Here is a 22540-nt window from a genome sequence, read left to right as displayed (position 1 = left end):
TCATGACAGCAATCATTCTATTATCAGATATACCTAAAAATACATGCTTTATTGAATACAAGCACTTACCACTTGTGCCATAATGTCCTTCCAGTATGTATCCACAACCCCAAACTTTCTGCCCTCTTCAGGCATTTGAGCTATAATGTCTTCTGAACTAAAAATTGGTTCCAAATACAACCATGTTGCCTGACATTTTAACCAGCTGTCTAGAATGTCTTGCATTAAAGTCAGCTTCTCTTCCCAAGCCTGTATTGAAAATATTTAAGATGTATGAGCAACCATTTAAAACTGTAGATTGATTACAAGAGCGATAGTATAAAATCACAAGTTATTAATTTGCTTTATTGCATTATTGGATTCCTATGTGTTTTTTGTTACAGGACTTTGGAAACATACCACTCTAACAGTTTCTCCTGTATTGTTACAGTCTTACAGGAAAACATAGAAAGGCCTAAACATTCAGGGACTGATGATGCACCACTAACTCATATCATAGTCCCACAAGTCCTATCAACATTACTTGTATGATGGATGACTTCTTGTTTAACACCAGTTCAGGAATGGATTCTGCATCTGTTTCTCTACAAACTAATTGATTAGACCAGATGATCTTGAAGGTCTTTTCCAACCTTAATGATTCTATGATGAACAATTCTGCAACTCAGGTCTGAAGGAATATGAGACTACAGAGTTCATGCTTCCAGCTTTCTTCAAGGTTATTCTCTTTACAGGAGTTGATTTGGCTGCTAATGTCTACAGCTAGCAATCAAATGAAAGGATACTTTATACCTCAACAAAGCACATACACACACTTGCAAAATCTATGCCAAAGGAGCTAGAAACTTTTAAAGAATTTGTGCAAGATTGTTTTTCAGCAGCGAAGAAGTTTTATTCTCTAGGAAAAAAAAAATCTCTTTGAAATGCTAGTTGTGTACTTTCTATCTGATCAGCAGTGAATAGATACCTTGACAAGGTAGCCAGCAGACTGAGTAAATGCCATTTTGCAAGCCTTTATATAGTGGGTTCAATCTTTCCCCTCCGTGCTGCTTTATGTATTGTGCCATTGCCAGAGGATTACAAATACAAAAACAAATGACAGACCTGTGTCTTATTAGACAACACAGTAGGATTTGTTTAAATTAACAGACCCACACAAGACAATGAACTAAAAATAAATGCATATAATGACTAGATTAGCAATGAAATTACATTTTCTTTAGCTCTAAAGCAAGCCTTGCATACCTTTGTCTGGAAACTTTAATCAAAGAGAAAAATACAAATGTGAGTTCCTTAGAAATGGTTAAAACCTATACAACATCCTATCATGCCAAAACACCTGAAAGGACTTACAGAAATAATATTACGAGAAACACAGAAGCTCAATGAAACCAGCTTTTCCTTACCCGGCATTCAGCTTCAATTGGTTTGATGAAGGGAGAGCCACACATCGTCTGAGTCTTAACAATGTGATCATCCAGTAAAAGCTGGATGTCATCAACTGCTGACAGGATGCTGTTGTTCTGTAAAGACATCATATTTTGCTAAGGTAAATAGCAGTTGCTTATTTCGCTGCTCTCCAACCTTACACTCATTCAGCTTCCTGCTGCCCCCCCTTCTCCCTGAAGGCAGGAAAGTAGCAAGGCACTGACAAAGCCTGCAATATGTCTGAAGATACGAAATGATATCTCTCCCATACATCTCTATTTAGAAGGTCAAGAGATGGATGTTGTCAACAGGAAGCTAGCCAGAGATGCTAGTGACTTATAACAATCTTTTGCACAGTATGTGATTTCCTATATCTTCTGGGCAAGTTAAAATTTCACCACTGTTCACTTTTTCATACAAAACTGCAGAAGCTCTCAGGCTCACAGATTTGTTAGGATTAATATGTTGAGATTCCAAGTTAACCACACACTAATAGTAATGGATACATTTGCCCAGGCTTTGGGGTATGATACCACTTTCCATGATACCACAATGTATCAGCAGTACTTCCCTCTAATATTTGTGAACTGATGTTGAGGATCAAAGTAATTCATTTCAACAATGTGTATATGGATTTCATGTTTACTCACAGTATCCCTGTATTTCACCAGAGTGAACTGCATGTTGACCCACTCTGATTTCATTTTCTGTATTGATTTCTCTAAAGAATACTCCTTACTTGCGGCTGCTCCAATAGGTTCCAGCCTAAATTGGAATGAAACACGTATCTCAGAAATACTTTTGCAATGTAGCAGAAGGGAAGTGAAGCAAAGCTGACTACCTTTCCCTTTCATTTGGATATCTTATTAGTAACACACACTCTTATTTCAGGAAATATTTATTCACTTTTGAGCTCACCAAGTTAGAAAAGTTAGTATTAATTTGGAGACAAATAAAGACAGAAAATTCCAAATGCAGAAATTAAGTGGTTTGGGAATATGATTCTGGGTTTTTTTGTCTTGGTTCCACAAGGACATCTGACAGTTCCATCTCTATCTTAATAAGATATAGCTGTGAAAACATGGAAGTTCTGAACAACACACACACACACACACAAAAAAAAAACAAACTAGAATTTTGTATCTCACATACGATACCATGATCATCTAAAAAAACTGAGAATAGAGTAAGTTTCTTACCGATCAATATATTTTGAGAGTCCAAATTCCAGCATATTTAGAAGAGTAGTAGTTTCATCGGGTTTGATCTCACATCCTACAATTTCACTAATCTGAAAATAAAGAAAAATCTATTATTGAGGTGGATGCTTCTAATAGACTTGGTAAACAGCAAGGAAAAAATGCTTAAAAAGTATTAGTGCAGCACCCCAATTTGCTTTTCTTCCATTAATTCAAAGAAGCTCATGCCTGTACCATTAAAAATTTCAAAACTGCATTTATTAAGTGACAGGATACAGAATGATCTTACTGTGAAATACAGAACTATTACTAATATATGGAGTACTGCATTGAACTGTCAGTTTCTGAGGTAGGATACCTCCACAGTTAAAGCAGAGTTAAAATACCTGCTCCCAATGTCTATCCTTCATTCCACGATTGCAGGCAATTGACAGGACAGGAAGATGCTGTTTAAACTTATCAAGTTTATATTTTGTACTTTCTGCTAAGCGTCTAGGCCCAGCCAAATCTGGAAAACTCTTACTGAGCTTGTACATAGTCCTCCACATATTTCCAATTTCTTCAGTAATTTCATCAGCATTCAATTTCTGGAGAGATCCTGAATACAGCAACATTTAAAAAAAAAAAAAAAAAAAAGCAGTGAGTAATTCAGCACAAGGGGATTATCAGGGTGGTTTATTTACAGGTATTTATAGTCACTCTCATTTAACTGGAAATCATTTATGTTACAAAAAAGTCTTTATGCAAAATCCGTGTCAACAATTTTATTTCACTGATTGATTTCACTGCTTCTCTCTTCAAAATTATTTTATCACAATAACTAAGCAACCTGTTCAGCTTCTACTTAACTAACTGAAAATGACACATTTCATCAATATCTCACCATTCATCCATTCCTCAGACTTGGTATGAAATTCATAGGCTGTTAACCAAAGTTGTTCAAAGGGTTGCTTGTTTGTGATTATAATTTGCAGTAAGGGAAATTGACTCTTATTCCGCTCAAGTAACTCCTCTTCTTTATTTATAGCCTTTAATGATAATAATAATAAAAAAAATATTTCCATCAAAAATTCTTGCTACTGCTTTTTAATTTTTTACTAAGTAATATTGGATAGGATTTTTTTTTCACATGTCAAAGCCAGCCAGTTTTGTAGACTTAAGCCTGTAGCTTTTAGGTCAATAAGGTAACTGTGTTCTTGTAAATTACCTTAGTTATTTGTTGGTAGTTTTTACTACTCAAGTAATTTTAAATATCTATTTTAAAAATAGACAATTTACCATAGCATTCAGTGATACCAAGTCTCACAAGCTACCAAGCCACTTTGAAACCTGGATGTAAGCTCCCCAGTCACACAGGCTTATGAGATTTTTTTCCACTTGTGATTATTTGTTTTTAGCTTGTATTACAGAAACATCTGGGGGCTCCAACCAGAACAGGATATTAATTGCTGCATCTATTTAATATAAAATATTGTCTTTCCCCAAAAGAGCTTACAGCATAAATGAATGTGCAAAGATTTAGAGAAAAGCGTTGCCTTTTGCATTTCATACGTACTGAAAGGAATCACTGGCAAACACTATTTGAAATGCAAATACTCGATTCAGATTGAGTCCTACATCTGTTTTCACAATGCCATCAGAACTTTTGTAATACTTTTAATCATTCTATGTGAGTTGCAGACAGAGAAACTTGAAGATCCATATTTCTAGGTAATCTTTAACTTCATGTATTCACTCAGCTGTTCATGGTGTCATTTAAATTGTGTGGATACAAATCTCATTGTGAATATATATTAAGAAATTTCACCAACTTAATAACTTACTCTGTTCTACCCATTACAACTTATCAATGCTGTTAACTCAAACTAACTAGATACACTGGATGCCTTTAAATCAGTTTAAGGTTCTTGATATATAGGGATTGTAGCAATTTATCTAAATCCCAAACTGATTTAATTGGTCCAGTTTTCTCTTTTGAGCAGGTCTTAATTAACAGCTTGATTGTTAAGGCTCCATATATGCAGAAATCTCATCATCTCACTGTGATTTAGAACATTAAGTAAGCCTCACAATACCTGTGAGATCTCTCAAAGGTAACCATTCTCATTTCCCAACAGAGGCACAGCTAAGAAACTATTCAGCCAAGAATGACACAGCATATTGGTTAAAGAGCCCTGAGTAGAATCTAGGAATCTCAGTGTTCAGCTTCCTTCTAACATCTGAAAACTTATATTAATGCTTTTAGGCAACTTCTGGAAATGATGCATACAGTTGGAGAGCATTTGTTTTTAATTAGAGAACAATGAAAGATGCTTAAATGCAGCTCAAGTAGCACAAACCACAATTCAGGGAAAATACCACTTCCCTAATTGTTCTCCTAGTCAGCTCTTCCAGAAAAAAATGTTTTTCATGGATAGTATCCTGCTATTACCGACTGTTTAGAAATACTGAAATTCGCTATTTTAATTTAAAAAACTCCCTAAACATTTCCCCCCCAAAATATGCTTTTCAGCTCAGCATTAGTACTGTATATGGGGACGAGAAGATATTGGCCACTTGTTGGTGAATTTGGGAATCTTAAAGCCAGCTTGATAATATATGTCCAGAACCTGGAAAAAAACATTCATGCATCCAACACACTGTAACCCACTTTATACCTGTTAAAAATACTAACCTCAAGTTCTGCTACTGCGTTATTTAGATTCTTATTTAACTCTTTAAATTTATCAACATTGTTCTTCATTTCTTCTATGGTCATAATATCCCGCTTTTTGTAGCTTTCTACTTCTCTATTATAACCTTCAAGAGTTTCATCAAACTGAGAAATCCTGAAGTAAAGATAGGTAAAGTAATATGATGTTCTGTTTCATTCGTTTTAAGGTTTCGGTTATTTTATGAATTATAACAAGCACTGTGAAATGAAAACTGATCTCAGTGCTAGTGTAAACTAAGTAGAGATTCCAGTCAAAACCCATTAGTTATCAGTTACGTCAACCGTATGCATGAAACAGCATTAAAATTCAAATTTCATTTTCAAATTCAGTTCACTTACATTTGGTACTTTTACCACTTAAAGCAAATAAAGGAAGAGTGAAAACATTGTGAAAATGTTTAATGCCAAGCCAAGCAATATAACAGGACAGAATTAGGACTATTCTAGCAATATCTTTCATTTCTCCTTTAAGACCTATTTAAGTACAGGAATATTCTAATCTACCCTGATCAACCATATTTTTCTGAAATCTCCATAATACTGCAAACCAGGTTTCTCCCATACTTTCTCAGCTACTTTCCAAGTTTTACTGGTAAAATAAATATCCTTTTACTGATGAGATATTTTCAGATATTTTCTTTTCTTTAGAAATATCCAGTGAAAGAAAATGTCCTAACACCATACCTCTCAAGCAACACCATCTCTATATGATTCCTCCTGCTATACAACTCATCTCTACTGTTATCAAACATTGTCTCAATCTTATTAGGCCAATGGAAAACCGTGCTATTCAGGTGTATGTCATAACCTAAAAGGAAAAAAAAAAATAGATATCTTGAAGAAAATACCTATATATCAATGGTCTAATAGAATGGTTGGTGTGAAGAGTAAGCAAAAAAACTAAAACTGTATTTAGGAATATGTGAGTTAGAAATAAGCTTTCCAAGAAGCTATGTATTTCAAGCTGATAACAGAACTATCTTCACTGCAAAAAGAACTGCTTGCTGAAACAGATTAGACTCTAAAATCAAGTGAACAGCGTAAAATTCTCTGAATAAGATCTTAGTAGACAGAAATTGGTGAGAACAACTATTCCAGAACGTGTATTCTGTTAAACTATATTTGAGTCCAACTATATAAAGACACAGACCATTCCAAACCAAATATATAACAAATATCTAAAAAAGGTGGATAAAAGTAACGTTTAAAACATTTAGTCCACAATGTGTAAATGCTGAATTACTCACAACAGCAATAGCATAATAACTACAATGAGCCAACATTTACATCTTCGTATTTCTCTATTTGTTCAGCACACTCAGTTCATTACCCTTTGGCAAAATAAATGTTGCATGAAGCCTCTGCTCAGCCTAAACCTTTATCACTTGGAACTAGGATACATTCTGCTTCTAGTTCCACCAGTAATTACACTTGGGAATTCCACTAGAATCCAATGAATGGCATTGAGCCATCTCTATTTCTTGCACTGAGGGTATGTTTCATCCTTCAGAAAAGCATAGAGAGTGCATCAGGTGTTAGTTTCTTCAAAATATTGTTTGTGAAATATGACATCTGCTAAAAAATAAAATGTAAAGATGCTGATTGAATTTCTTAACATTGGCAAAAACATTCTAATAATTAGCCTGCTCCAAAATCAGTATTCCAATAAAACAAATTCATTACACTTCCATATATTGAAAAACTGTTGCTGGGCATTTCCAAACTACCATATGATTTCCCTCAAAATTCCTGCAGCAGTGGATAGAGTAGGCAGAAATATCTTTCACAAAGGACAGCCTACTGATTTCACGAAGGGCAGACTACTTGATTTCATTATTATGACATGAAATAGTATTGGTTGAATCACTGCCTATTCTATGAAAATGTTTCAAAGTGTTCTCAGTCTTTCATCAGCATTCTAGATGATGCAACATCTATCCCGGTATCTATATATAAATACTTCCATGTGGAGACTTTCATAATCTGTAATTGAGACATACTAGTAAGATCAGCATAGTCCATGAGGAATTCCAGTCTGCGTGCTGCTTCAGAGACCTCCTGTCTCAGTTTAGATGCAGTAACTTTACTGGATTTCTTTAAGAATGCATCAAATTCTACTAGCTCCTCAGTGTTCAGAGGCAGCTCATTCAATCTCTTTGCAATTATGTTATATTCATCACAAAGTCTACAACAAAAAGTAAACAGACACATCACTGGGATCATAAATGAAGTAGGATGCAAGATCTTATTAATGAAGTTTGTCTTTTAAACAGCAAGTGTTAAGATGAATACACACAGCAGATATGCATTTATTAAGGATGATATTTCACTCTGTACAATAATTTCTATTGTCCTACTATGTTTACAAGAACTGGTATATAATAAAGCGATCACTACATTGATTCCAAATTACAATTAACAGAATATTAACAGTTTACTTCCCATAGGCTTAGAATTTCCTCTTTCAAGATCTGACTTGCTGCAGAAAGCAATGTTTGAATACAGTAAGCAAGAGCTCACTATCACCCCAAAAAATAAAATTAAGTGCATGGGATGAAACACAGTTATAAAGAGGAAGATTATTAAAAAATCACATTTATTTATTTATTTTGCACATGGAAAAAACAGTATTTTCCCTCTTCATTAAAATGATAAAATTTCTTGTTCCAGATTCCAGCTCAGTACTGTAAACATCTGTACAGACAGCAGGCATGTGAACAGCAACCACCCACAAATAGGTTGATTTAAACCAGCACAAGCATTCAAAATCTTAGGTGTTGAGCATAAGCTTGTTGCCTAGATTCCCTCCCCAGTAAGTGGAGACAGAGGCGCTGCTAAAGAGCAGTTCATCTCCACTTGGAGATGCTTTGCAGACAAGTGAGTTGAATTCCCCCCCCTCCTTTTCCCCCTCCTTTTTTTTCTTTTTACAATGGTTATTGTTCTTTCCATTCACTGTGAAAGAATTATTTATGTGCCACTGTGTTTTTTGTTTGTTTGCTTTTAATTCACAGAGCCATGATTATCCCATTACACTGGAGCCAAACTATAGCCTTAGTTTTGTTCTTTTATTTTTTACTTAAAATTGCCATGATATGAAATCAGAACTAGTACTTCCCTAACAAAATAAATAAATAAATCGGAGACAACACAAAAATTTAGCTCCATAGTACATTCTTCATGTTGCTTTAGCTGGATGCCAGCAGGGAAAGCAAGGACCTCAACTCAAATCTTAGGAGGTCAGTCAAGGAGGAAAGAACAACACCATATTTTCAGTCTAAACTTTATGTACACCCTGTACAGACTAAGTTATGTGTTTATTACAAGTATTTCTATATCTGTTAATTTTAAATACTGGTTTGGTTTCCTTACATGTGTCTGGCCAACACTGGTAGAAAAGCCAGTAGATGAATAAAGTTATCTCAGACACAGATATACAACATTAGTCCATGCAGACAGCAACAATCATGCATGACAACAGCATGTACCTTTTATTTGACTCTCTGTTTTCCATCACCTCAAATTCAATCAATCTATCCTTAAGATTTTGAGTCCGAATGCAAAGTTCCTCATTCAGTTGTACAGCATCCAGACAGAACATGGCCAGGGGGACAGTGACATGCATAGACATAATCTCTCTTTTCAGTTTTGTTAAGCTGTCAATCTTCTACAAATGGAAAAGAAAAATCTGATGTTTTTCCTTAAACTTTATAGATGAAACAACTAATTAATTCCCATCCAGCAAGTGGATAATATATTCCAAGCAGAAGAAGGGACAACATTTTTTTTCTTTTTATTTATTTTCAGAGCTCAGTTATTGCCAACAGATTTCAGGGCTGAAAGCCTTGCATCATAAAATGCCATATTAAGAAACACCATAAGTTGCTTAAAGAAGTATTCAGCCAGAAGCTAGCTCAGGAATGCAGCAAACAAAGTAGACAGGGCTAAGGACAAGACAATCAAAAGACCGGTAAGATTCAGATTCACCAAATACTCTGGGCAGTCTTCCACTGGCTATTTCACCCAACAAAACCCACAGAAGAAGGCCATAGAGAAACCTCCTTCTCCATTGCTACTGCAGCCTTACAGTAAGGGGCTATGTAAAGTGCAATGGATTCCCTAGTGTTCCCAAGTGCAAACATAGCCATTCAAATGGAAATTCTTTAGAACAGCAATATACTACAAAGTCAAGCGTGATGTGTTAGCTGCTGTATGAACACGTAAGCAGTTGTCAGTTATATCTTACCTCTGCCAAAGCTCTTAAAGAATGATCTTCTTTCAAGAAATCTGTAACATCTTGCTGTGCATTGTTGTTCAAAAGATTGCTGTATTTCTTGTACACGTTTAAATACCTTAAATACAGATCACAAAAACAAACACAAGATCCCAAGGTGAAGATTCTCTATAATAAGAAACAAATCAGCTCAAACTGTTTAATGCTTGAGCTGAAGTGATAATGTTATGAATCTGAGGACTTGGATGGGCAACAGAGCCAACAGAAAAAACTTACTTCTGTGGACCAAGTATGTTGCTCTCAAAGATCATTTCAAGCTTGTTCACATAATCTGAAAACAACAATTCATCTGGTTTGACCGTACGGAGAGTGAGATCATCTCTTTTTAATTGTGGAAAGAGAATTTTTTCTACCTGAAGGAAATCATTGCAAATAATGTGATAGCATGTACAACAGAGGAAATAAGATACTCTATTATCCATTCACCATCCATTTAAAAAAATGTATAATTTAGTAAACACAAGCCTGGGCCTTCAATTCTATGGAGTTCAAACACTTTGAATGCTTAAGCCAGTACATATACGCAAAAAATCTATACAGAGGTACTGATATTTACATTAAAAGTGCCAAGATAGGTATTCAACTAAAGGACCGATAACCTCTCTTGGACCCCGTGTTTGTACGTAAGTAGGCTGTTCCTCACATTTTAAGTAGAAACATTTAAGTATCCCAGTGGGTGCTGCACAATGGAACAAACACAACTCATCCAAGTAGACAAAGTATTTCTATTGTAGGAAAAAACAAACAAACAAAACCCACAAACTATAACAAAAACTGTAGCAACAAAGGTAGTAATAATCTCTGAACAAATCTTCACTTAGTTTCATATGCAGTTTGTTTGTGAAAACTACACACACACACACAGAAAAAAAATCAGACCAGGACTTTAAAACTTGAATCAGAAAAATAACAATTCCTATGCTATCTTCTATAATCACAAAATTTCACATGGTTTCTGATATGTGACCCACATCTTTATGCTGTATATGACAGTTTTCTGCCTCATTTTTATATCACAGACAATTTTTATTCACATTGTATTTTGCACGCAGCTTTAATTTATCTAGTACCTTTGGAAGTTCCTCTGCGCTTCGTAGGATCTCCCTGAAGCAATGACTGATCAAATCCCAACATTCTTTCAAAGATGGCTCAAAGACAATCTTGGGTTCTTCCACATTGAGTTTGACTATTAGCATTTGAGGTACAAAGAACTTCATGTCTTGATATGGTTCTGTAAAATCACTCCCATCCTTAGGGAAAAAGAATTAAAATTGGACATGTTAAATAAGCTTTCTATAAATATAATAATTAAAAAATATTCACATTCCCCCCACTTTTAACGGTACAGCATCAATGGGATTTTCTTCTGCGATTCTTGTTCATAACACTGATGCCCCAATATATAAAATTTTGAAGGGCCAACTCTTAAATGAATCTATAAGATCTGGAATTAGGAAACTGGATCTAAGCCTAATTGCCTCAGTTTTTACTGAACTAACAGAAGTAAAGCACTAATTATCATGCAGAACCAAAACTCAAAGAAAAAAAAAATCTATAATGCTATCAGAACTAAAATCCAGTATCAAATACAAGACCTTGTTGTTGTTTTGCTTTTGTTTAATTGTCTTGTATGGTTAAAAAGAACTATACTACCCCCAAATTACTTTTACAGTAACTGAGTCCTAATCCATGACTAGGCTCATAATGTAGATGCTATAATGATTTCAAACAAACAAAAAAGCAGCAGCAGCAGCACCATCATCCAGATGCAAGGTGAGGCCTATCGTAAGATTGACAACATAGTGTACCACGTTGCCAGGTTGGATAGGGCTTTGAGCAATCTGGTCTAGTTGTAGGTGTCCCTGCCCATGGCAGGGGCATTGGAGTTAGATTATCTTTAAGGCCCCTTCCAACCCAAACCACCCTATGATTTTATGATTGTATGTGTGATCCTCTGGCTGCAATGCAGTATTTCAGCTGACACATTCATTCTGTTTAAATAGGTTTCATGTTGTCTTGCCATGGTAGATCCTGTGTGATCTGAAACTTAAAGAACTCATGTCCGCTAAGAAGCAACCAGTGATTAAAACTTTAACGATCTAATGTTTATTTTCACAATTGAATGCGTTACTTGAAATAATACAGGGCACTCATCTGGCATAGATGGGGACACCACATACATAAATTATCTCTGCAAAGGATTACGGGTATGACTATGCACACTTTTTACTTCAAGGAATATTTGTGTGCTTTCAGAACAAAATACTTCAGTGTTTTGCCAGGTTAAGGCCAAAACAGATAAAACTGAAAATTAATATTAAGAAATCTACTTCCATTCAAGACAGAGTTGTAAACCCTTACAACTGCTAATTATAAGTCTTGCCCTGCAAAAGGATTATTTGAGTAAACAGTTCTTGACCACTCAAAAAAATCCACTTAGTAGGCAGAACAGTTTGAAGGGTGCAGACATATTTTATTAAGGCAAGATCTAGAATATTTTAGCCTTCAAAGAGCATTACATTTTATAGCTGTATGAATTATTGTCTCTATGTAACACCGAAAACTATATGCATAGATACACCTCACAGCATATACCTTGTAGATCATAAAAAATGCAAGAAGATCTTCCAAGGAGTTAACAACCATCCCACGTAGTTGTAATGACATTAGAGTTGCCACTGAACTAAAATAGCTTTCAATTCGCTGAGGTGAGTCATAGTCATTTTGAGGAGCAAAATGGATCCATTTCGTTTTCTCATCAAGGAAGATAGATGCACAAGTTGGGATCCACCTAAAAGAAAGCAATACATACAAAGTTTTTAAAAGCTTGTTAGTCTTACCTTGCTCCTTGCAATGAATTCTAAGCTCAGAAATTACCCAAAGAATGATCAAAATCCAAAAAGCAACCAAAGAACGGTTAACTAGATGTCATACTAAAACTTTATCTACCAGAACTTGGAGAAAACATAATTTTTTAAGTTAAGGGTACTTGTTTTCATGGGCCCCTAGTATTAGTTTAAATGAATATGAATAGATGAAACAGTAATGACAAATGATTACCATTAAGTGGGAACCTTGAGACTGGAAAAGATATCAAGTGGCAGAATGATGCCCCCTACTGTCATGGGCTATTACCTCATAGAATTTCTTTCTTATATTAATTTATTTCTGTAATGAAAAAAGTCAGGTTTCTTGTCACAAGTTCTACAGATGAATGGCTGATTTAGCCTCCCTTCCTCTCATGGTTCTTATTTCCAATCTGTCTGTATGTGTAGTCAGTTTATTCCCATTTGCTCTTGTGCAAGCACTCTTGCAGTTAGTTCCAAAAGCTCTTTCAGGATCCAGATGTTTTTCCCTATAATTTATTTATCCCTTTGCTTTGGAAGCCTTTTTGTTGGGACTACCATCATCTTAGACTAAGATCTGTTTAAAAAAGCTCTCCAGTTTCTCCCTATTTTTTTAAATATGTGTGTATATATATATTAGTTAATATAAAAATATTAAAATATAATAAACAGGAACTCTAGAGGCTCTGGGATCCATAGGATAGAATTTATTAGGTATCGACATAAGCCATTCAACATATTTTCTGAAAATCCTTTGAAATGGACAGGGCTTAACAAGAATTTTCAGTGAACTGAAGCTAGAAACAGTCTGTAAAAGGAAGTGTATCCATTCACAGCCAGCTCCCCTTTCACACTCCTCTGTAAACAGCATGAAGCCAAAGAGAAAATACTTCTTTCATATATCAGAAAGGCCTCAGGATGCAGGTGGTCTCCTTTAAAACTAAGAGAATATTCCACTCAAACAGTATGGTTCTGGATCTGTATGGGAATGGCTGTCTGCTGCTGCAGTCAGAGAGAATTTTGTGCTCTGTTTTACCTGGATGAGGATCTGTAACATATACCTAAAAAACTTTATTTTGCAACTGAAGTCCATATAAATGGAAACCGAAATGTAATCATGTCCTCACGTTAATGAAGTTAGGATTTGAACACTTCTATGTACAAATTAATTTATTTGTTTCTCATGTTAGAGGGCAAAATTTTAAATGTGCTGTTCTTGTCATAAATCAGACCCTAAAATACTCTATTTATCTACTGTTACTACAGTTGGCACTTACTTGTTCTGAAGAATTTCTCGAGCTTCCACACAGTGTCTTTGAATGACATCCACAAATTCTGTAGGCAGCAGTGGTAGGTCTCCACAAAGCATTTCTTCAATGCGGACAAACCTTAGATAACTATATCTATGGAAAGTAAAGCAAACAGGAGATACTTTAAGGACCTCTGTTTAAAATTAAACAAACAAATAAAAACAAAAAACTATTATGAAATACAGTCAGAAAGTCTTGTAGGTATTGTATATATGTATATGTTAGAAGTACCGTATGTACTAATAATATTTTCCATCGATGCATGTCTTGTCACTGCTAAGTTGTCCAGCAAGTCCATTTCTAATATTTTTTCTTTGCTTGATTGTTTTTTGCTATTAGCAAATGTAAAGGGCTTCATAAATTTAATTTTGTATTTGTCAGATTTCGAATTGTGTTATTTTTTTTCTAAAACAGTCAGAGTACTTTCTTGTCTATTCTGGCTACCCTGAGGAGGTAATCTTTTTTTTTTTTTTTTTTTTTTTTTTTTTAATTTCATCAACATGGCATATATTACCATCTGAAACAAACAAGAGCTTAAACTACTTCAAATGTTATTTAAATGCAAAAACAAACAAACAAAAAACAGTGGTAAGGATTAGTAACTACCATATTAACTTCACAAGAAAAAAATGCCTCAGTTTTCCAAAGTCCCCAGTAAAATTTCCAACTACAAACATTTGAAAGGGACTCAGTTTAAAGAGATGCGAATGCTTTTCTTTTGTTAACTTCAGGAATGAAGATGAGAATTCTGAATTACTATTTAATTGAGCATGGACTCAATTTAGGGATAACATCTTTTAACAAAGGGGATGACCTTTTCATAGCACTAAGTCCACATTCTTCACTGTGGACATGTACAACATTCACACTTGTATTTACAGTCTGCAAGTGAAGATGGCTGAGATTGCTGAAGACTGAGAAAAAAAAAATCTTCAGAAAAGAGAACAGATTTTGTAATTTTCTCTCTACTGCCCCCACCAGAACCTCAGCAGCATATGTAGACAAGTCAGCAGATGCACTCTAATCGAGCCATTAAATGAGAACATTCCCAGTTTAATTGTGATCCTATGAACAAGACTTCTTACTCAGAAAGCCAAAGCTGTTGCAAAGTGTACATCAGTGGATTCACTGTGAATAGACTATTTTCATTCCAGCTTTTTGCTTCTTCATAAGAGCTGTGCCATGGGACTGGTGCACGGATAACTCTCTGGGGAAAAGGGCGTGGGGTACTTCTAATTAGAAGTCTCTCTCTCTCAGCTGGATCCATCAAGATGTAATCAACTAGAACAAATCATATATACATCATGGTGAGATTGTGTCATACCCACATATGAAAACACAGTATCTCCATAGCTTATAAACTCATAGAGTTCTCTACATTTAAAACTTGTTTTTAGGAGTACTTTTTTTAAAGTACCGCACAATAATCAAATTACCATCTTAACTATGAAGTATTTTCAAAAAAAAAGAAAATAAGGATTGGTTCTGGTTCTAAAAAGAACCAGAGAGACAGGAGAAAGAGCTTTTCATCCTATCTTTCCAAGACATCTTCTTAACGCTTCAACACGTTGTCTGTTAACTGGGGATAGAAATACCTTCATTTAAAGCACGATTTTTAGAAAGCTTCTTAAACGTTTGTGAAACACAGAAATGTTAATATAACAGAAATCATCCATTGCATCTAGGAAACATGATATTCAAAAGTCTGATCTATATTATCTGACCCCAAAGGAACTCTCCACTGGCACTAAGAACAAAATGGAGATTTGCTCTTAAAGTGCAGTAAGTGTTTACATATTCTGAATTGCTAAGAGATTATGAGTCTTACCAATAGCTTTCATGAGGCTGATTCGATAGTCTGCCTTAATCTCCTCTTTTAAACAAACAAGTGAATTCTCCAGGTATGGATTAGCAAGAAGATGAGCTGGAATTTGTTTTAAAATCACATTCATTACTTCCTTATCCTGAGGTGCCAGCATGTCTTCCTGTACTCCATTATGTATGTAGTAACAGTACCGCTACAAAATAATACATAAAATATTACACTTATTGTAGGACGTTTCTGACAAATAATGAATAACTATGAAATATTTTTGGCTCTTCTATTACTTGAACCTTTTCTGCAATCAAAAGGTACTTGAATATCACAGATTTTGGCTATGTCTATCTCCTGGTTCTTTTTAAAGCACTGTTAATGCCTGACATTTTTACAATACTTGCACGTTTTGATGTAAGCATATATTAAATTAAGTGCAGCATATTAAATTACTGATCTCTGAAGTACAAGCCAACAATGTGAGAGGTTAAGAATTTGGAAAGATAGTTTTACTTGCAAACCCTTTGGACAAGAAGCACACCAAGGAGCTAGGAAGAGAAACAAATAGGAAAGGAAATAAAATTTAACAGCAAGTTGCTAAATATTCATATTTACATCTTCTAAACCTCCTGCACTGTGTTCTCTTCTCAACTACTTTTAAGTAAAGAGGTTATAGATGTATCACTGATGATTACTGCTGCTGCTTTTCTCAACCATAAAATGAAAAGTAAATACCTCTATATCGTTACTTGAAGGTGAATTTTCTTCCTTATTTATCTCCTCCTCATGTAAGTGCATGATAACAAATTGTTCTTCTGGAGTCAATGGTTGGTTGTCTGTATAATGTATAACATGTAATTCTGGCATATGAGCAGGTACACACAGCGAGATGAGATCCAAACTGTTTAACAATGTTGGTGTACTTCTGAAACAAAAGACTACAAGTGACTAAAGAAGATGTAACTGATTCTTAAATTAACATGGACAAACGATAAGCTACTGCACTGAGGACAAGTATGGCCTATGATGAAGTTTTCAATTACTCAGTAAAATTGTGTAACATACCAGATTGTATTTCCTCTGTTAAAGTAATCTATCATTTTAATATCATGTAAACTTTCTTATTCTACAATATCACTGAGACATGCAAGATTTTATAAGCAATTCTATCAGTGCCAGATCTACTTGCATTACTACGTAGGTTGCCCATGATCTTACCTATTTTCAGGTGATTATCTTTCCAAAATCTTAACAATATGACCCAAAAGTTTAAATTGGCTCATTTGCATAGACGTTGTACTGCAGATTTCACTCTCAGGTTATATGCTATTTTCTATAAATCTTTTGTCTACACTCCTCAGGATATGCAACAATCAGCCAACAAACTGTCACTCCATACTTGATTTATTCCACATAATCCCATCCATAGTTGAAAAGAATTTAAGTTTCCATTTTGTCATCTTAATGGTACAGATCACCATATTATCTTAACATGGAACAAGATAGTTACTGTCATAGCACTTCCAGAGGTGACTATTTCTCTCCCTATTTTACAGATGAATACAAGCAAAAAAATATATATATATATATGTGTATATATATATATATACACATATATACACACACACTCATGATAGAAGAGTGACCAATTTCGCAAAACCCCAGCAGCATTACAGAGCATTTAAACACTCACAGAACAACTGAGTTGCATCTCCATTAACTAAACTCTGGGTTCTCAAATCAATCATTGTAAAAGGAAGACCTTGTTAGCATGCCTAAGACTGAAATTTGCCCTGCCACAAAGAAGCAGTGAAAGCTACTCATTTAGAACACAATGAAATTTTAGTAATGATGCTGAACATAGCATCCAAGTCAAAAGAAAAATTAAAGCACAAATCAAATAGCTAGAATTACTGTAATATTTTGTATCTTTATACTATTATAGAACATTACCTAGCAGAATCACATTGACTTCTCTGTGCAAGTTTGAGTCTCTTCCTGGAAGGCACAAAATCTTTTGAAGCTTTAAGTGCCAGTTAAGAAAGTCACATAAAGGAATATTTTTCAAATAAGTTATTATTTTAGATCGGTAAAACAAAAACAAACAAACAAACAAACAACAGCAACAACAACAAAAAACACTAAATCAATTCCATCAGGTAATGAAATGCCAGACAAATGCAATATCACAAAGAAATCCTTAGTTCTGACTAAGGATTTAGCAAGACATTAAAACCACATGTTAAAGAATCTTGCTGAGTCTGAAACTAAAAACTAGGTTCAGGAAAGCATTCAGCTCACACTTCTGACTTCAGTGCTTACATATCTCTCTGAACAAACCATGTTTTCTGCCCACTTAAATAGCAAGAGTATTACAGCTGTTGATATCCTTATCTGCATTATATCACAATGTCATATCAAATCAACAGCATAATACAGACTTAAATAAGACTTATGAATAAGATTCATAAGACTTACATGTGCGTCCACATTTTGCTAACACAAACTTCTACTGCGTGGTTTAGACATAAGAAGTGTATTAAGTAATGTTACTTGGAGTTGATCCTCACAGGAATATTTTGATGCCTGTCTCCTGTTTTATTATGTTATGCAAGGCTCATGAATATGAACATTAGAGGTGTACATGTTGAATGTGTTTCCATATTTTGCTGCTGGTACCAATTTTTACTTCTAACTTCAATCAGAGCTTGCATCTTGTTCGCCTTCTGCTTTGCAAACAATTCCCTCCTAATAATTGTGTGTGATTATTTGGGAGGATGAATCTAACAAATTTATTAGGCTTTACCTTTACTAAAATGAATGCACGCTTTTGGCAATTTGTCTATATTGACTGTCAGGTAATACACTTGGAAGAATTTATTAGGGAAGAGTGATTTTGCTAGATGATGCTTTAATAAACAAGTTATGTACAGAACAAGTAAGGCTAAACCTATGAACATGTTCAAATGTGGATACACAGTGAGGCAGCTTTCCACTCTGCTGAACCCAGTGATGTCCTTGTCATTGATGAGGATGTTAACTTGTGAAGATTCTTCAGTTTTAAATCCCGTGCAGTAGGAGTATAATTATTAGCTATGGAGTCACTTGGGCTTCGGTAGTGACTCTGTTCTTTGAATGGAGCTGCCAAAGTCCATGATGCTTGTTGCATCAAACGAGGATAACATCGTCTTTTAAGGACAAACTGCAATGGGAGAAACAAAGAAGCCATAGTTGTACATAGCACAATGTTTTTAGGTCTTCACAGAGCTAAAAATATCACCATAAAGATTAAATATACAAGTCTGAGTCAAAGTCATTTGACCACCAATTTCTTTAGACCCCAATGCTCCACATACATCTAAGAAAGAATTTATGTCTTTTGTGGGAGTACTCATGCTTTTTTTTTTTTTTTTTTTTTTTTTTTTTTTAATAAAACAGAGGAAAGCGTTAGTACGTTATCTGGTACTCACTACTTCCCCACATGTCCCTCTTGCTTCTTTTCTTCACCATACATTTGGTTAAATTTAGAAAACTTGTTATTCCTCAAGCCTTTGTTAATCATACATCTACACTCGATGCTTGTAACAGTTGAACAATAATACAAATTAGCAAATTCTTCTCTCATCTTTCTCTCTCTCCCACGTCAATTTGTAATATATTTCTTCTGTCTACTCATTCCATGTTTCTTCTCAGGTGAATTAGTATCTATCGATTGGCTCTTTATCAGCCCTGAGATCTAAACTTTAATGAAGAGAAGCTCACAGGCATAAGGGATGTGGGATAGAAAAGTATGTTTTTTTAATGAAGATACCCTAAGAGAGAAAATGCATGTAAGATAGAATAATGAATGTAATTCACATCATGGTGCCTAAAGCTCTTATTTTAAATTCATATTTAGCTTCTGTATTACATCGGGTTGTGTACAACCGATGTAATACAGGTGTAATTACATCTGTACTACATGCAGAGCCTGCTTATGTGACAAAAATTTCAGTGGCTAAATCAGCTTGTGTTGTATTTAAACCTTGACATTTCCCCAGAAAGTTTAATTGAATTTTTCATGACAATAAAAGATTTTTATGCAACATTTCATTAAGTAATTTTCCACTTTTAAAAAACATACATTTTCAGTTAAAGTTTCTTAATCTCAAATAAAGACCAACATAAGACATTTTCCAGCACAATTTCTTCACAAACAGTATCTTACTAAGAAAAGAAATCTCAGAGAAACTGAAGTAGTGACACAAATGAGCCAAATGAGCAACTGGGAGGCATGTATGATAAGGAATGCCAGCCCTCTCTTCTTCTTCCCATTAAGTCCTGGCATATGTAATTTTTATTTGTGTCATCTGTACAAGTTGTTCATTCAGATCAGTGCTGCACCTGCCAAGCTCTCAGCTGTTTTTGGAACAGCATTCTAATTCAGTTGTTTTGTGCTCTGCCATAAAATATTTATGTTGGGAAAAAAAAAAAAAAAGGAAAAAAAATCAAAATTTGTTTGGATGAAAAATATTTTAAAGCCAAAATGCAACAGCAAATAATAATGAACTATAATGTAACAAACATTTAAATTGCCACAGTTTAATCTCCAAATAATGTAAATTGCAACAACACTTTTTTAAAATAAGAGCAGCTCTAATAAAATACTCAGTGATCTCCTTAGTACTTAACAAGAGTAATTTAATTAGGTTTTCCCATCTTCAATTCCTAAGGCCTAGTAGTATATAATGCCTAAAGTCACTCTAGCAGATGCAATTTAACGTTTATCCTGGCAAAAGGGGAGAGCGCACATACCTGATACAAATCTGAAGGTGTAGCTGAAGAAGAAGCAGGTATGGGTGGTAACTCTGGTAACTGTTTTGGATGGCTCATGTTATACACTGAATCATTTTGTGACTAGAGAGATATGAAAAACACTTTCAAAGGCATTTATGAATTATATTGCTTTGAAAAACGTTCATTCAAAAAGAATAGGGACTTTCAGTTTTCACTGAAAATGAAATAGGACAACTTTTATTAATAATCCCGTCTCACAGAGACACACAGAAATCATTATAACTGCCAGGCATGCTTCAATAAAGATAGCATGAATTGCCCTTGATTAATGACTAAAGGATTGGGCTTTTGGGTACCTTTACAGAATAAACTGTGCAGTTTATTGGTAGACTTCTTCATTCATAAAGGTATAAGAGTTACGAAGAAAACCATTGTACATTCTAACGCCAACTCTTGATTTTTATGCTACCTAACCATTCAAAGAGTTAATGCTTCTTAAACACTTGAGCAACGGGATTATTAATAAAAAGGCTATTATTATAAAGGCTAAGGCCCCAAAAATATTGAACAAGAACGAGTGTCTTCAAATAAAGTCCTTCTTAATGTGAAACCATAAGCCACTGGTAATGGCCAATTTGAAAAAGATATATCAATCTTTCACAGTTCTAGTGGAAAGAACTTACCCCTGGGACCATGGGTCTCTGTTTTGGCTTCATTTTGCCTTGTCTTTCATCAACCTGTTTTTTGTTTGCTTAGAAGATTTTGGTCCTCCCACTCAAAATAAGTATCCTGGTAGTTACTCACACTGAAAAAGAATTAGAGAACTATTTCAGGTACTACAAAAGGTACGAAAACAATCAGCTTCCTATCTCTTCTGCTAAGAAGAAAAAACTCTCCCCTAGCTCTCTTCTTGCTAGCTTACAACACTAGGCTTTCTTCCCCTCCAGACCACACACTTTCTCTCTTTCCCTGTTCAGGCTCACTTTTCACTTTCTTACTCTCTCCAGATATCTGTCAAGCATGATTTTTTCACCCTACCCTCTCCATGTTCTCCAGTTTCATTCCTCCCCACAGCCTGCTCTCTTCTAAGGCACCAGGGACTCTGAGTCCTCAGTAGTGCTTTACAGCAGATTTACCCATACATTAACTGCCATGAGAAATAAACATGTCAAAAGGAATGGGAGGAGAGAAAGAGCGATATGGCCCACATGCCCTAAACAACCACAGAGTCCATGAGCAAGCTGGGTCAGAGGGAAAACTACCTGCAGACGCCCTAGTAACCCGTTACTCTGCCTGTTCTAGCTAGGTGAACTTCTCCGACGCTTTCTCTTCCTCTCAGTCCTCGGCTTCGTTGCCCCAGTTACAGCATAGCTGGTGCTAGGAGACAGGAATTTCCTCCCTGTCTTCCCAGAGCTGAGAAAACAGCTCCTTTCAGCGCTGTGCTGCACCAAGCTGTGGTCACAGAGACTCAGTTCCGGAACCGATGAGGAGTAGAACTGGTTCATCTTACCTCCAAAAGCTACTAAAACATCTTAGATACTCTGCTATTTGTATGAAAACACTGTACACAGCAAAGGAGATCCCAGAACAAGAAAGGTAGTATAAATGTGACTTTTAATGAGAACTGGGGAAAAAAAAATAAAGATTCAAAATCTTGAATCTAAACATCACCACTATTTTTTTAAACCATTCAGAATCAAACTCCCCAGAGACCCAAAGACATTGGGATACTTGTACTCCCTGGTCTTCTGGATCTGTTTGCATTTGCCTTCCAGTCACCATTGTCACTATGTGCTGAGAGAAAGTGTCCTCCTTTAAATTTCTTTACAAATGGGAACTTACAATCCAACATAAAATCTAGTGCAGTCTCCTTACACTGACCCTCCAGAGAGGCCTTATACACATTCTGCCCAACATGGCAAACCTTCCATTTTAACTTAAACTCTTCATCAATGTCTTTGGATGGTGTTTTTCATCCTAAATTTTTCTTATATAAATTTATTATTTTATTATATTTATTATATAATTTAACACATATTTATATAATTATTATATTTATTATATTAAAAAAATTATTACATAATTTTTTCTTTTACGTAAACAGTAAGAATGGATGTTATCCTGGTACAGCAGCATTGTTTCCCATGTATTTGGCAGCAGT

At 35.0% G+C, this 22540-nt stretch overlaps 1 protein-coding gene across 9 annotated transcripts in view; it reads right to left on the bottom strand.

The window, feature by feature from the left end:
• The window catches only part of DNAH3 (dynein axonemal heavy chain 3), a 66437-nt gene that overhangs the window by 41409 nt on the left and 2488 nt on the right, over positions 1-22540 (bottom strand). For 7 of the 9 annotated variants that reach the window (XR_014698171.1, XM_084536632.1, XM_084536638.1 and 4 more), the window contains exons 3-24: positions 21063-21184; positions 20398-20499; positions 18580-18805; positions 17557-17626; positions 16339-16528; positions 15616-15805; positions 14873-15068; positions 13755-13880; positions 12227-12422; positions 10702-10881; positions 9848-9984; positions 9584-9689; positions 8826-9004; positions 7341-7525; positions 6025-6148; positions 5302-5455; positions 3511-3655; positions 3014-3225; positions 2628-2719; positions 2079-2193; positions 1407-1523; positions 70-249 (exon numbers count right to left, since the gene is read on the bottom strand). Coding sequence is in view for 8 of the 9 variants with exons in the window: in XM_084536632.1 (XP_084392758.1) it covers positions 70-249; positions 1407-1523; positions 2079-2193; positions 2628-2719; positions 3014-3225; positions 3511-3655; positions 5302-5455; positions 6025-6148; positions 7341-7525; positions 8826-9004; positions 9584-9689; positions 9848-9984; positions 10702-10881; positions 12227-12422; positions 13755-13880; positions 14873-15068; positions 15616-15805; positions 16339-16528; positions 17557-17626; positions 18580-18805; positions 20398-20499; positions 21063-21095 (3255 nt within the window). In the remaining variant the exon portion in view is untranslated. Of the gene's footprint in view, positions 1-69; positions 250-1406; positions 1524-2078; positions 2194-2627; positions 2720-3013; positions 3226-3510; positions 3656-5301; positions 5456-6024; positions 6149-7340; positions 7526-8825; positions 9005-9583; positions 9690-9847; positions 9985-10701; positions 10882-12226; positions 12423-13754; positions 13881-14872; positions 15069-15615; positions 15806-16338; positions 16529-17556; positions 17627-18579; positions 18806-20397; positions 20500-21062; positions 21185-21641; positions 21748-22540 lie in introns of those variants that run through there. The other 2 variants (XM_084536637.1, XM_084536639.1) reach the window with 2 other exon arrangements.

Source organism: Aythya ferina, assembly GCF_964211825.1.
Source record: "Aythya ferina genome assembly, chromosome: 15".
Lineage (NCBI taxonomy): Eukaryota > Metazoa > Chordata > Aves > Anseriformes > Anatidae > Aythya > Aythya ferina.
The sequence above is the reverse complement of the archived record's forward strand: the minus strand, read 5'-3'. Positions and strand labels throughout refer to the sequence as shown.